We start from the raw sequence: 15,509 nt of genomic DNA, 5'->3' as shown, positions 1-15,509 counted from the left end.
TCCTGTCTTTCAGTAGTTGGCAGAATCTCAATATTTCCTACCTTTGCTGTATGATTTTTTGCACAAAGGTTTCCAGTGCTTTGCTTATTGATTTTACTTAGAAGCTCCTTTCAGGGGATATGTGTAATATGAGGTTATGATGACTTTGTTAATCTTTTTTAATAGTTGATACTAATCCACTTTTTAATTCACTGTTAAACCAAACTCAGCATGACACCAATTGGTGGAAGGGAAAAAGACCACTAGGTAAAAAATACCATATATAAAGATTTAGGTGGTTTAAGTAAAGTTCAGGTATCAAATGATTGACAAAGGCAGGATTTCCCAGGGTGATTGTCTTTACCCTCCCATTGGTTCCTATGCCAAAGTTTTATTTGGCCAAACTTTTGATTTACCTACAGGTTTGCAATCTCTTCAGAGTCTCAACAGCGGTTTCTGCTGTATCTTTGAAGAAACTGATGGTAGGCAGCCCTTGGTTCTCTTGGAAAGCCTCTGCGCTTCCAGCACAGGTGCCTCATCTTGGAGCAGCCTGGTGGTAATACCTTGGATCAATCAAGAAGCACTTGAGCAAGTGTTTTTCAAGGGGAGCAGGGGGAAAACTGCTAGAAACTTCATATGAAAGCAAACCATTTTTTTCCTGGAGAAAGCTCAGGTGTTGTGGCAAGTCTGTAAAATACACTTTTTTTCATTATCATTTGTTCTGCCTAAAAAGGCTGATATTAATTTTATTTAATCTTCGTAAAGAAGATAGCTCAGAATGGAGATTTCTATACAGGTTATCTGGAATAAAAAATAATCACAAGGAAACTCTTCTTTTGGTATCTGCTGAATACTTTAACACAAGTTGCGCTTTAAACCAGAAAATTAGGAGTAACATAATGTTGTTGCAGGGTTGGTAGAAACCTTAGCCACGTATAGTTTGTGAGAAAAGTTGAAGTGATCTCAGATAAATGTATTTTAACTGCTGAATGCTTTGTAAATTCCTGGTTGAAAGTAGCTGCAGGAGTAGTTTGTTTTGACAGTGATGCCAAGAAACACCCAGTGCAAAGGACAAGTATTGCTGCTTTCCAAGTGAGTCTGCAAACCGCAGTCAGGACCAGAGCCCAATTTCTATTGCATAGCAAACTCTACATACGCACATAAATGCACAACAAACTTTTTCTTAAAGGTTTCTTAGCGCACAACTCCAAGTTATGAGGCACCTGCAAGCTAAGTATCACACTCGAGCTTTCTTTTACTACATCTCTGCTGACACGTGGGATTCACGTTTTTCAGCCGGGTTCTGTATGTGTTTCGAAAAATGTTTTGAAAACTTTTGAAATGTTGAAACAGCATTTAGTTCTCCTTATCTAAAAGAACAAACAAATACCTCCAAATCAAATAATAATAAAAAAGCTCTACCAACAACAATAAAAACGAACAAAAAACCAACACAAAAAACCCTCAAGAAAAACAACCCCCCCAAACAAAGAACAAACAAAAAATCCCACAACCCTCTCCCCCCAAAAAAAAACCCCAAAGAAACAAAGCAAACAAAACCAAAAACGCCACCCCCCAAAAAAACCCAACGAAACAATAAGCAGCACGGCCCCCAAGAAATCAAACAAAACAAACAAAAAACACCAACACATAACAACAAAAATTCCCCCAAACCAAAAAAACAAACAGAAAGGCAAGAAAACCACCACCAAATACCACACACATACACATATCTAAAAAAAAAAATTCCCACCATCACTCTCCAGAGCCCCCGCGCTGTGGCAGAGGGCGGAGAGCCGCTAAGCGAAACAGCCTCCGCACCTCCCGCTCTCCCCGTCCCTTTTTCCCCCGCTCCCACCCGGCAGCGCCCCTGGCACGGTCCCGGGCAAGGCAAGGCCCGGCCATCTCGGCCCCTCTCTCCCGGCCCTGCCGGGCCGTACCACGAGCGCTCTCCTTGGCGGGGGGAGGCGGCCGCGGGCCGGCCACGGGGACGACGCCGCCGGCGGACCCGCCGCCCCGGGCAGTGGGGAGGACACCCAGTGGAGCCGCTGCCCCGCTGCCTCCCGGCTCCTGCCCCCGCCGGCTGCAGGCCAGCCCCAGGTGGGCCAGGTGGGCCTTCTCCGCCCTCCCTGTCGGCCGGGGGGAGGGCCGTGCGCCCGGATGTCGATCAAAATGAGCGAGCGCCAGCCCTACGCCGGCCGCCCGGGCAGGGGGAGCCGCGGCGCGGGGTTACCGCGCAGCGCCGGGCAGGCGGCCGGCACATGGAACTGTGGGCTCGGGCAGCGGGGTAGAGCCCGGGCGGCTAAGGGGAGAGCTCATGGAAAGAGGACGCTCGGCAGATTAACCCCGCGATGGCTGCTCAGTCGAGGTACGGCATTAAATAACTTCGTTTGGTGCATCTCATTGAGGGCTGCTGGTAGCCCGGCGGTGTTAGTGATGTCCTGGCTTGGGCACAGCTTGCTGTAGTTTTTTTACCCCGCGTCTCTGGAGTAGATTTTGCCTGTGTATTTTGTTCATTGAAGTGCCCACTCGCTCCTCTCAGTGTAAACTTTTTTGCAGCAGGGAAAACAAAAGTCTTAATCCCTCCCCGTCTAATCTCTCCTCGTCCAACTAGTTAAAAGCTCTTTGAAACTCATTTTCTTCTGAAACTGATTTTCTTTTGCCCTGTGGACTGGTCTGCTGTTTGTTTAATTTCCCCTGTAACCAGCCTAGTGTGAACAGGTTTCTGTCATTGCTCTCAGCAGTGTTTCAAGAGGTGGTAGTTGGTTTCTGTCGAGATGGACTGGATAGCTGGCTGGGTGCAATGGAAGCAGGTTGTGTTAGATAGTGTGCAAACCTGCTGGGTAGGTGGGAGGGCAGAAAAGGGTGACGGAGGAGAGTGTAAAAAAGAGTTACGTAGTTGCCGTCAAGGAGAAATATTCAAGCAAAAATACCAGTCTTGGTTAAATACTTTTCAGGTGTGGTTATAAAGAAGCAACATCTTGCCTACACTGGGGGGTGGGGGAACGTTGGGGAAGTGTCCTATCTAAAGTAAATTTCACACGCAGCATGGGGGAGGCAGGTTTTCTTAAGTTGTAGTACTTGATGGAGCAGTGCAATTTAAGGTACCTGTTAAATGCCTTTTAGCGTTGACGATGCTTTAATGGGTATTTCAGAAACGCCACAGAGAGAAATTCCTTTTTGCTCTTTAGTCCCATACTACCTTGCTCCCCTTTCCTGCAGGCAGGATTAAATAATAAAAAAAAAAAAGTTAAAAATGGTGGCATATCCTACACAGAAGTTTGGCACTCATAATGTATTTTCACAGTGGTGCTTTTCTGCAGGTTTGAAGCCAAGAGCTGGCTTTAAATTAAATACTGGAGAAGGACAGAGCCCTGAGGTTTGGGGAGGAAGGAGGGGAAGATTGATTGCTTGTTTAACAGCTGAGCTCTTGTCCAGCTTCCACTGCCTGCTCTCCCTGCATGGGGGAAGGCTGGCAATACTTGACATAAAGAGTACTTGACAAAAAGGTAAAGGCTCAGGTTTTAGCATCTTTTTTTCTTTTGTCTGATCACTTATCCGCATGATTTACTGGCCTGCATTATCAGCATTGCTGTAATAGGTTCGCATGCTAAGAGAGGCCGCAGGGTATGGTAGTGATGCTGCCTGGCCCTGGAGCTTGGCTTTGCTCCAGGCCAGGGACACTCTTGATGTCTTAGAGGTTGCACAGCCATTTTTCTGGGTGGCAGGAGGGCACGAGGGAGCCAGGTCCCAGCAGTAGCACCCAGCTTCAGCCAATTGGCGGAGAAAGGGCAGAGCTGGCAGTGGGACCAGTGAGCCACATCCACCTGTAAGGTGAATGGTGCAGAGAATAAAGTTATGTTTGTTGAGTGGTTCAAACTGAAGCAAGAAAAACAGGGCAAGGGCTGAGTCCATGGGGCTGAGTGCTGCAGGGCAGGTGAAAGGACTGTGCCCCACACTTACCATTTGAGATGGGCATGGGGTCAAGTCGTGCACCAGCCCTTCTGTATCTTCCCGTCTTATCCATTGTGTACGTTCGCTCGTATGTTTGTCAGGGTACTGTGAGGTTCTCAAACGGTAAAACTGCATCAGAGCATTTCAGCATAGTAAGGAGATTACTCTGTATCCTTGAAAATCAGTGTTAGAGTAAAAATGATTATAGCTCATTTTAAGACATTTAAAGAGAGTAGGAGTGAATATGAGTAGCAGAAATGAGTCTGCAGGAAAGAGGTAGCATTTGCCAGAAAAATCCGATGCTTGTGGTATTTCTGTTTCAGTGGCACAGGTCCACAGGGGTATCCATCTCATTTCAAAAAATTTGTGCTTTTTGATTGCATAGAAGCTTTTATTCAACAGTGAAGGATGAATTCATATTCATAATAAATAATTAGAGCTATACTACATGGGACTGAGAGGCAACATCTCCAGAGTTCATTTGCCGGAACATGTCAGGGGGTTTACTCTGCACGGTAGCTAACAAACAATGTGAGTGAGCTTTTTTGTGTTCATTTCCTCTCTGTAAAAAAATCAATCAAACAAAAACAACAAGAAAAAACACAACAATTTTTGCAAGCTCAGTAAATTACTGATGAGGTGGTGTGATACCAAACACGGTAGGGTTTTGTGTATTGTTCTGTAGGAGGCCTTTGGGCACTCCTCCATCTGCTCATGTGTGCTGTTTCTCACATCCTGTATGTTTGAGCTAGTGAAAGTGATGGGACATGTGGGAGGATACGTGTTTGGGAACAAGAAAATCCAGCATCCTTTCTTCAGCTTCAGTGCTGTGATGTTGGGCAGCTCACTTAGCATTTGGGTTTCACTGTTTTGCAGGGTGGAAGGTAAGGAAAACAAGGTGATTAAATATGCCTGTTACTGCTCTTTAGCTGCTCTTACAGTTTTAAAAACTGTAATAGTGATGACTGAGAAGCTGATGTGCTAATGGGTGCTATAACATTTTTACAAAAAGTTATCTTAAGACGTGATTATGGGGTGGGGTGGGTTGGGTATGGTTTGGTTTCTGCTGTTTGAGAATGATCAGCATCTACCAATAGCCGCTGTAAATAGCTTACATCTGGAACTAGTAGGTGGAGAAACTATCCCCCAGGTAGTGTTGTTTTGTGTATAATATAGGTGGTTGGGGTTTTCTTAAGTTGCTCGCAGAACCATAGGTTTGCAGCTGTAGCTTTCTGTGCTCTCTCTTATGGAATGCACAGATGATCTGTAGTGTCCCCAGGCAACAGGGCTTGTGTCAGGTTTTTATGGTGTATTCAGGAACATATGAGCAGAAGCAGAACTGCTCTGAATGGGAACAAGTTTACTTTCTTTTTGAGTGTGGCGTGATACTCATCACATGCTGTTGGGCTGCTCTGAGGTATGACAGGATCCCTAGAAGGGGTGTGGGACAGGCTGGCACCTGTGCTTACCACCAGGAATTAGGGAGGAGTGAGGAGACCGCTCCTTAATGGAATGCTGGAGCCCAATTCTTTTCTGCTCCCTTCTTCATTGAAATATCTCCTCTACTGCAGCACTTGCAAGCTGAGGATCTTCAGATGAATAGCTGGGGGGTTTTAAGGTATAGGCTGCTTTTCTCAGGCTGGTTGGGATAACTTTAAATTATCTGTAGACCCAGTAGGTTACACTTATTTGCAGTTGGTGGAAAAACCAAATAGTTTATCATTCTGGATGCTAAGAATTTCCAATTGTCATATTACCTGTCTTTCAGCCTAATCATGATTAGTATCATTGCTGGTGTGCAGAACCAATGCAATTTCCTAGTCTTTGTACATAGGTGAATGCAGCAACACAGAGCAACATGAAATCTGAGTGTTGTGCTGTCATCTCTGCTGGGCTCACCTTCCTCTTTCTCTTGAGTCAGCCCTGCAGGGAAGGGTAATGATGGACAGCAGCCAGGGAGGCCCTCTGTTTCCACCCCCTAAACCCAAGTCACACCAGCTAAACCCAGCAGAGCCTTGAAACAAGGCATTACAACTCATTTTTGTAGAAAAAGCTGGTGCTGTGCAGAAATAAAACATGACACTATCTACGTTTAAGACATTGTTAATTCTGAAGGAAATAACACTGAGGCTTTTCCCTTAGGAGAAGCTATGTTGAATAATGCAGCTCAAGTTCATTCCATGTCATTTCACAGCTTTCCTGACCAGATCTAAAGACACATTTAATAAGTGGTTCGTTTCGTGGGTTGGGTTGATACAGTCAAATGCCAGTATTGGTGATGCTGCATTCTGGTCAGCTGATGTAGGTCAAAAAGGGCTGAAACAATGTCTTGCTGGTGTTTACCTGTCTACTGAAAGCTAAAACCCTGAAACCCTGTTGGCTTTGCTTGTATGCTGCTACTAGCCATGCTGCAGAAATATGACTGTTTTCTTCAGAACCAGATGCCCAGCTGATCCGTGGCATGTTTTGTGGGCATCTGGGGATTTTCAGTTCACACTTCCTTATCACCTGGACTTTCTGAGCCTGGACTCTGTTGCTTTGGGGCAGGCCTACAGCTGAAACTCTCCTATACAGGAGAAGGAGATGCTCACAAAGAAGTGGATTTTTCAGGCAGGTTTGCTGGTGGGTTTTTTGGTTTTTTTTGGTTCTTTTTGCAGTGAGTTCCAATTTGTAATAGACCATTTTGTAACTGGGTTCCAATTTGTAATAGGCCATTGAAAACTTTGAAATACAGCTGTATACCAGCTCAAGCATGCCAGGACAAGGGAATGTTTCGTTACATCGTGTAATTTTCCTGTGTGAATTTGTGTTATAGAGAGAGGCATTTTCTCACTACTTTTTATGAGAAAATCATTTGCTAGTACAGCTGCAAGATGCAGCATCAATAGCAGGAAACAAGCATTTAATGAACTGCATAAATTCTCCTCAGCACTTTTCTGCTGAGTGTAGTCATAGTGAGTGACAGCATGAAGCTTTTAAATGCCTTTAAAATATAATAGAAAAGGTATCTTCCTAAAGTACGTAGGCATGCTGCAAAGACGTCGTTCTGCACGAGGCAGAGGGCAGTGAAGTGAGGAAGACTTTCCCACCGAGTACAGAATGTCTTCCTGAGGCCCGCCTCTGGCACAGGGTGGTCGGGAGCTTAGCGGCTAATTTGCTTATCTGGCTTGTGAGCACCATGACAACAGAGTTACTTTACAGCTACTGTACTTTAGAGATGCCTGGGCCTCAAAAAAAAAAAAAAAAAGTGGACAAGTACTTATCCTGTTCAGTCTTGAACACAGCATGGAGATTTTATTTTTTTTTTCCCCTGTGGTACGTTTTGCAAATTTGGCTGCTGCACTTCATCTGTGTCTGTGATAAAAACGAGAAGACGCATGTAGCACTGGCTGGGGCAGGTATCACTCCAGTGTTACCATAGGTGGATTAAGATAGAGCTGTATCTCTCCAGCAGAATGCTTTCATGGGGAACAGACGAGCTACTACAAGTGTTATAAGCAGATTTTTCACAGTTGCTTGTTCACAGACAATTCAGGGAAGAGAAGTTGAATTCTACATCAGTATAGATTCAAGCAGCTCTGGAAAGTGGTGAGAGGTAGAATCTTTCTTGCTCGTCTTTCCTCTCAGCTGGGATGGCTGCTGTGTGCAGAGCCAACCCCCAGCTCCCTTGTATGCTGCTGAAGTGCAGAAATTGTTGATCCCCTTATTTAACTGCATGGCTTATTAAATGTACATTTCTTTTGCTGCCTTATTCGTGTATGAGGAGGGAGAGGCGGCAGATGGGGAGAAAAAGCAGGTGTGTGGGTACAGAACTGCATTTGAGAAGGTGCTCTGCTCCTGTTAATGCTTCGGCATTGTCAAGCTGGGGTGTCTAGGGAGGTTTGATTAGGCAACCTTCATCAGAAAGACCATATGCTTCATGAAGATGTTTGTCTTCTGGATTAGTTTAGGCTTAGATATTGTTTAGTGCATAAAATTGTAATTTTCAGTTGTACTGAGTGTTTATTGCATTAGTGACCTAAAGTTGCCTTTACAGTTGTTTTTACAATGCTACTGTCAAGTTAAGGTAAAATAATGTCCCTACTTTAATTTTTAGAGAAAGTTCAACAAGCAAATTGTTAATGTTTAACCTCAGAGACAACAGTAAAACTCATTTCCAGGACTGCAAGAACTGTGGGTTTCATTTTTATACTTGAAAAAAAAAAAAAAGGAGTGGGGGGGCAACAAAAACCAACCACAAAAACTCACCAAAAATAACAAAACGACAAGAAATGTCCTTACCCCCAATTCACCAAAACCTAAGCAGAAGCCCTTCTTAAAAAAAAGAGGAAATGCTGGAGCGTATGGTAGTATTTTTATTCTATATATCTTTGCTTAGAATGCCATGTACTGTGTAATCTATAAGCACCAAATGATGTATTCAGCAAGGTATGATCAGCTCCTTCGTGGCACAGTAGTGTTTAACAGCTGGTGTGTATATGTGAGGTATGTGAGAGAGCATTAGTGCATATGCCTCTTCTCCAAGCTGAGTTATGGGCATTGCAGTTTTGAAATGCGGGTGTCTGCTAGCATCTGAAATTGAAAGGAATTATTGCAATGTAGAGTAGTAAAGGGATATTTACATCTTGAAAGCATGTGGTAAGAAATTGCTTTTTGTATTTTTGCTCTTCTGCAGTTTGTAAGGTTTTGCTTAAAAAGATATTACTGAGATAATTAATCTTTGCAAGCAGAGCTCAGAAACTCTCCCTCACAACTGATATGCAACTATTTCTCAATAATCCTCTCCCCCCATAGGCTATTTTGGAAAAATCTTCCTAATCTGAAGACAGGCAATATGCTGGCATTTTAGGAGTGCCTTGGTGACATGCTTCTCTTTTCCCTGTCCCCACAGCCCTCAGCAGAACAAGCTATTCTAGAAAAAGTTATTTTCATGATGTCAGTAAGCTGTGGTTCAGCTGAGAACAGGCTGTCAGTCTAGGGACCTACTTCTTCATAGCTTTGCTAAAATAATGTGTGCTAGCAGAAGGATTGCATGGGCTATCCCTCTGTGTTGCAGAGCAGGGAGGTTTGCTTGGATTTTTCAGAGACTCCCTTAGAGTTACCATTACCTTGAAGCTTCCATGTCTGTCTGTCACTGCAGGCCTTTTTTACTGTGGAAAGTTCTGCCGGCATAGCTAAAAGGGCAGCAAATATACTGCAGAGGTGAGATAACTGTGTTGGCTAAAGCTTAGCATGAACTCTGTGATACCAGTGAATAAGGCTTCTGGGATGATGGATATAGGATGATGACTATAAACTGTGTTTGGCCAAAGAGCTCTTCTGGACCACTGTGACTCCCTTCTTTGAGACCCTGCAGCTCCCTGGGAGCAGCTTAGTCTACTTTGTCTAATAGTTAACTTTTAACTGGTGAAAGAAAAAACGCGTCTCCATCCAGGGGGACCATGATGTTTCCTTTAGTCCAGCTTGAAAGGTTCTCTTCAGTTTTACCTGGTTGTGGTTGGTCTGTTTGCCATTTTCTGGCTTGTGCCTCTCTTTAGTATTTGCTGCTGAAAAGCCAAGCCCATTTGTAAACTCTTCAGTCACAACTCGGCTTGCAGTTAATACTCAGTCTGTGCTGAAGGACAATCTTGTCCGATGCACACCCAGATTTGAGGTACATTCCAGTCTGGAGAGGGAACTTTGCTGTAGGACCTTTTTCCTATGGTCCTGTCTTGTTCAGGCTGATAGGAAACTTATGGCAGCACTTGAAGCAGTGCCTCTCCCTTCAAAAGTACTTATTTTCAAAGCTTTAAGAATGTCAGTTCAGAAGCTTGTGAAGTTTAGATTTCTCCCCCCCTGTGTCTGTGAGCATTTTTTGTGTACATCATTTTTGAAAGCTCATGGTTTTCAACCTGTTTAGATGCTCGGTGTCTCAGAAGTGTTTAAATATTTTTTAAGTTTTGGGTTTGCTTTTGGATTTCTTATTTAACACGTGATACTCTAACTTCCATTCTGGAAACCAGATGAATGACTGCCTTAATATTTAAAGGGAATATGATCACGTTGCTGAGGTTTTGGAACATCACTGCCAATCCTTATCTGTTTGCAAACCCCTATCCATTTTACATCGACTGGCTTCAGCAAACTAATAATATAGTCTTTCTTTGCCTAGCTAGGTTAGTGACTCTCCTGAAAGGAAATACATGGTTCTGTGTAATACACTACAGGGGGAAAAATCTACTAGTCTAGAGCATAAGAAAATCCTGTGTAATCACCAAGATTTGGAAGAGACAGAAAAATAGGTAAAACTGTGTTCTATTCTTTGAGAAAGTCTAACCTACTTTTAGAATAATGAGATGTATTATTTGGAAACATGGGGTACTTTTACTATTGCATCCTACAGGAAAAGCAATTGATTAGTACAATGAGGCATTAAAACCAATAATTTCCTAAATTGGCTAACTTGGAAAAATTCAGTAACTCTGTGTTTCACATTTGAAAAAAGATGTGGTCATTTAGTGAATTAAGTACCATAAAGCTTTCCCCTGCACTTCTCTATTTATTTGTAACAAAAATGAAGAGTCTACCCTGGGAAAGGAGAAGGAAAAAAAACTATCAACAGCTTTACTTCAGCAAAGTCTAGAATTTCCCTCTGAAGATGGCCTTAACTTTTTGTTGTTGTTCCCTCCTCCTTATAAACAGCTCCAAACCCATGGTGATTAAATGGCATGACTTCAGCCTTGGTTCCAAGTGAACCTAATGAGACAGACCCAAACCGGAGTACCTACCTTAGCATGTTACTGAGCGTAATGAGTAGTGCTGTGCTTGGTGCTGTGGTGCATGGACAGGGTAGCTCTGCATGAGCAGGACCACAGCGGATTAAAGCAGATAGATGAAACTGTCAGTCTGAAGAAACTGATGACATTAAAACTTGGCTCCCAAGCTGATTCTTCCATTACTTAAACATGTGAATCAGTCTGGTTCCTAATGATTTGGAAAGGGTGTTTTCCTTCTAAGTCAGTAAAGTAAACTGAGTGAACTGACCTACAGTTAAATAGGTTTCCCTCATTGCACATCCCTTTTTTCTGCATCTTTGGTGCACTGCATTTCACAGCTAGAATGTTCTTTCTGTAATTCTCAATGAAAGCTGTTTGTAATTATAACATAATCTGGTAATTGCAACCAAAACCTTTCTGGGCTGTGTTTTGGCAATTGTATTGATGTGTGTCGATGTTGTTTTGCTGTTTGAACAAATTGTGAGAGAATTTATCATGGAAACTGAGAAACTGTGCTTACTAAAAAAATCTAACCAAACCACTCCAAATCAAAGAAAAAGAAAACCACACACACAAAAAACCCCTATCCTGTAATGCCTATAAAGCCAGATGTGATCTGGGTTAGTTTTTAAATCTAATGAACATTTAGTTGACACTCTGTCCTTTGGGCTGAACCTTGTGTCGTTTTGTGGCCAAATACAGTTGTTTCAGTTCTTACTTAGAACTGACTTTGGTATCTGTGCTGTACTTAGTTATAAAGAGATGTGTGGAGTTCACGGTGTCTCAGTCAAGGGTCCTGCATTCAGTACTGTTTCCACTCAGCTCCCTTAAGACTGCTTATTCCTGTAGCTTTCTGATTTAGCAGTAATCATTTGTGCTAGTAAAAACAGTAGGGATTAGGAGAAAAGGTCCTATTTTCAGCTGTAGCAGAAGAAAACATCGAAATCATGTTTAAAAATATTCTCCCCTCACCCTCTCCCCCCTCTCCTCAAAAATAGTCTGATAGAAATGCAGTATAAAAGAAGGTATTGTGAAGAAAACTCCTCTTTCCATGTCCCAATCCCATCTTCTGGGGAATTTCTTCTTTATTTCCCTGTTCCTTTGTGCATTAATTAAATATCAAGTTAATGGTTTCCTTTTGTAAAAATTGCTTCCTTGAAAATGTGCCATTCTCCTCCCTCACAGTCTAATGACAGAAAGGCACAGATGATATTGATATAAGCTATGTTTACTTGAGTGTAACAACTTTGAAGACTATTTGTGTACAGTAGTCTGCCAAGTGAATAATGATCTGGTTTTGCTTGTTCAATATTTCTTTTTTTCTCCTAGAGAGGGGGAGGAAAAACCAGTAGCAGTAACTAGGGTTAATAAGATGCATTTAAAAGGTCTTTAATTAAGCCTTGCAGTTGTCTTAGAAGGGCGCTGAACTACTTTTTTCACCCCTTTCCTCCTCTCTTTTGCTTGGGTAAGTGCAAGTAAGATGCAGTGCAAGTGAGGTGCAGGCACTGACTGGGTAGAGATTTTGGATCCTTCTTACACAGTGAAGTCTCGATGGAAAGTGGGAACCAAAGAAGGGTTAAAATGGTTTGTGCAAGTTCAGCTGGCCAAGGGTGTGCTGAAAGCTGAGGCAGTGGTGAGAATTGATGTGCCAGGGCTCAGCAGGGTGTACATGAAAGGTGTTGTTACAGCTGCCACTCCCAATTTCATGGGTTACTCTGGGTTTTTCTACAATGTCCTCATTTGGGGCCAAATTGTAGCCTTCAGCATGTACACTAGATTCCAGCTGCTCTATCCCTTCCACCTCTTTTGAGAAACTTAAACTGTATATTTTAAGGCGATGTGCTACTTTGGTGAAAGGAGGAATTCAGACCAGTATCTGGTTTTCTAGTTTCCTTTGGCTTTCAAGTCCAACTCAAGAAGGTGTTCCTGTGCTTGAGCTTGTGCTCAAAATTAATTCTTGACCTGGAGGTTTTACACAGAGAATGGTTTTTGCATGTGTATAAGCAAGTGCTCAAAATGGTTTCCTGGTTCACAACTTGAAACTGAGGAATGACTGCTATGTGTGTGTATGACAGAAAAAGAGATGTCAGAGAGGTAGGGATATTGACTTTACCATTTCCTTTGTTCTTTCTCTGTTGTGTGTATTGCTACAAGTATCTCAGCAGAGTTGTCTCAAGTGAAAAAATGTGGAGTTAAGGCACAATATGTTGGTCAGGAAGCATTCTAAGAGTTGTTCTGAGGATGAATAAAGAGGAAATTTCAGGTGGAATAGAAAAAATGCAGAAATAATGAAGCTCTGTTCTTTCCTTACTGCCATTTTTCAAGTGACTTCCAGAAATACTTAGCATAACAAGTTTGCTATGCAGACTTCTACTCCTCTATGATTGCATGTTTAGTAACTGTGCCAACTAAGCAATCGAGTAAGATGGAAAAGATACAGTGTATTACAAAGGGTGTGCTGCAATTTAGTTATCCTGTGGTTTAAAAAAGAAGAGTTGTTCTAAGTCCCAGTATAAGCTTGCAATTTCTTGAGAAATCTAGAGATTCTACAGATGACTTAGCTAGATGTCACATGGGTTTTGTGAGGTGTTGGAGGTGTTATTCATCATGTTTGTGGACGCTTCATTAACACATCTTTGGGCCAGCAAGAGACTGCAGAGAGATGAACCAATCCAGAGTCAGTGCACCCCCCCCCCCCTCCCGTTAGAATGCAGGAAGTTGTCTGGTTGGAAGCAGGTTGTTCAAGAGGCTCACCTTGGCACTGGATGTAGGTCTAGGCACACAGTCAGGGGGTGAGGGAAAGTCCAGCAGCCTACACTAAAAAAATTTAAAACATTCTTCAGAAGCTTGATGCAATGGTTACTCGTGGGTATCTGGTCAGTCCCTCGGTGAGCAAAGTGCAAACCTCCTGTCTTATCCTGAGGGCAGTGAATGAGTACTGTTGGGAACATGTGTGGGAGAGCAAGGGATGAGGAACCCCAGGGAGAGGCAGTGCTGATTCATTCTCCTCCAAAACTGTCTGTTGCCATTGAGGACAGGAGCTTGGAGGCTATTGGTTGTTAATGTGTTACGTGCAACGTATCAGAGAACAATGTATTCCCTGGAAGGTGTCCTGAGTCACCACTGAGTGGACAAAATACTCCATATGCCCGGTGAAACTCTTCACATGTATTCCTGCAGCACTTTGCTGTGATTTTTCCAACCTTGTCCACAAGCTTGGCGTAAAATCACCACTGTTGTTTGGGCAGATGTGACTTCCTCTGAGAGGTGTAGTTTCACCAGAGAAAAGGAGAACAGTCTTGGAAAGATCCAATCCCCTAGATGGTTTAAACTGGAAATAAAACTATACAGAGTCTGGAAGACAATGAAATAAGAGCTGCAACATAATTAACTTTGATTGCTCCTTGAAGAAGTGGCCACTTTTTATAGATGAAAATTTCCTTGGTATTTCTTACTCTGCTGTTGGAGGCATGAGAAATGATGCTGTGTTTACAGAGGGACTCACCCCCACATAGGAGTCTGGCCAATGACTTTTCTCCAGTTTCACCTAGTCTTTTGGCATGCAGTCAACTCCTCCACTGCTTATCCACATTGGCCCATCTGCAGTCATGCTGCCTGTCCTCTCCCACGTTTTAGGACCCTGCTTAAGAGGATGATCTCTTCCTTATCGACCCGTGAGCATCGCCTACTCTTCCTGGGTTGCTTCACCGGGGCTCTGCCTGACAGGCATCTGCTCCTGCTGTTGCATTACATTGTTTGCTCAATTGTTTAACAAAGTGCTTTTAATGGAAACATAAAACCGGATAGAAATACAGAGCCTAATGGAATAATCTCTTAATTGCAGTGCTGCAAATGACTATTTAGCACATGATTACTGTACTTCCAGGGGGAACAGTGGGCAGGGAAGAATACTGAATGAAAGATGCTAAACACTTCAGCTGCTAAGAATGATGATTTATTGCCAATCTGAGCATCAGGCTAAGCAGGGCAAATAAACTGACAATATTAAGTGCTTTTGGAGGTAGAAATTGCCTCATTCAGGATATTCACTGTGTGCAATATGTAAATTCTACCAGGATAAATGCACAAAGAGCAATTAATTAATTAATTAATAGTGGTGAGATACTCATGCATGCAGTGTCCTTAGGCAACCCAGAAAAAGTATTTATCAGCACATTGCCTAGTTATTGGCAGATTACTCCTGGTATGTAGTAGTTTGCTACTTCAGCTAGAAAATGCATTGTCCCTCTGCCTCCCTGTAAAAATCATAGGGTTTGCTGTGTTATGTGGTTTGAAAAAAATACTTCATGTTTTTCAGCAGCAAAGGAGATGTGCTCAGAGGCACGTTGACATTATCATTTTTGGTATTGCTGCAAGTCTTTCAAGACACACTAGCCCTTAAAGAAGCTGTGTCCATCCTTTGGATATCTCACCTGGGTTAGGCAGCGCCAGGTGAAAAAAATATTAATTCAGTATTGAGCTGGCAGTTGATTTGGTGTACAGCTGAGCTCTCTCCAGACACAGAGCATGGCTATCAGGGAACATGTTCTCCAGGAGCACACTGCTGCTCAGGGAGGTAAGGTGAGTGTTTTGGAAGTGGCCTTGCTGGTTCCCAGCAGCACTCCTCTTTCCCATGATTTTGTGTGTGGTTTCCCTGTGCTGCCTAAGGATGAGGACACCTGACTTCAGCTGCCTGCAGAAGCCCCTCTGTCACTTAGGCCTTTCTTTCCACATTTGGGACACATCACATGCCTGTTGGACTCATACTCTGGTGCACATAGATGCAGACCAAGCAGGTCAGAGAGATTTCCAGTGTTTGCA

General features: G+C 43.1%; 1 protein-coding gene across 1 annotated transcript in view; it reads left to right on the top strand.

The window, feature by feature from the left end:
• Positions 1-2,245: 2,245 nt before the first annotated feature.
• The window catches only part of AFF1 (AF4/FMR2 family member 1), a 69,024-nt gene continuing 55,760 nt past the window's right edge, over positions 2,246-15,509 (top strand). The window contains exon 1 of the mRNA XM_027887257.1: positions 2,246-2,347. Coding sequence (XP_027743058.1) covers positions 2,331-2,347 — 17 coding nt within the window. The 5' untranslated portion in view covers positions 2,246-2,330. The remainder of the gene's footprint in view (positions 2,348-15,509) is intronic.

This window comes from Empidonax traillii, unplaced genomic scaffold (genome assembly GCF_003031625.1).
Source record: "Empidonax traillii isolate 1590-97213 ecotype Southwest subspecies unplaced genomic scaffold, ASM303162v1 scaffold205:size1172791, whole genome shotgun sequence".
In the NCBI taxonomy this organism is placed as follows: Eukaryota; Metazoa; Chordata; class Aves; order Passeriformes; family Tyrannidae; genus Empidonax; species Empidonax traillii.
The sequence above is the reverse complement of the archived record's forward strand: the minus strand, read 5'-3'. Positions and strand labels throughout refer to the sequence as shown.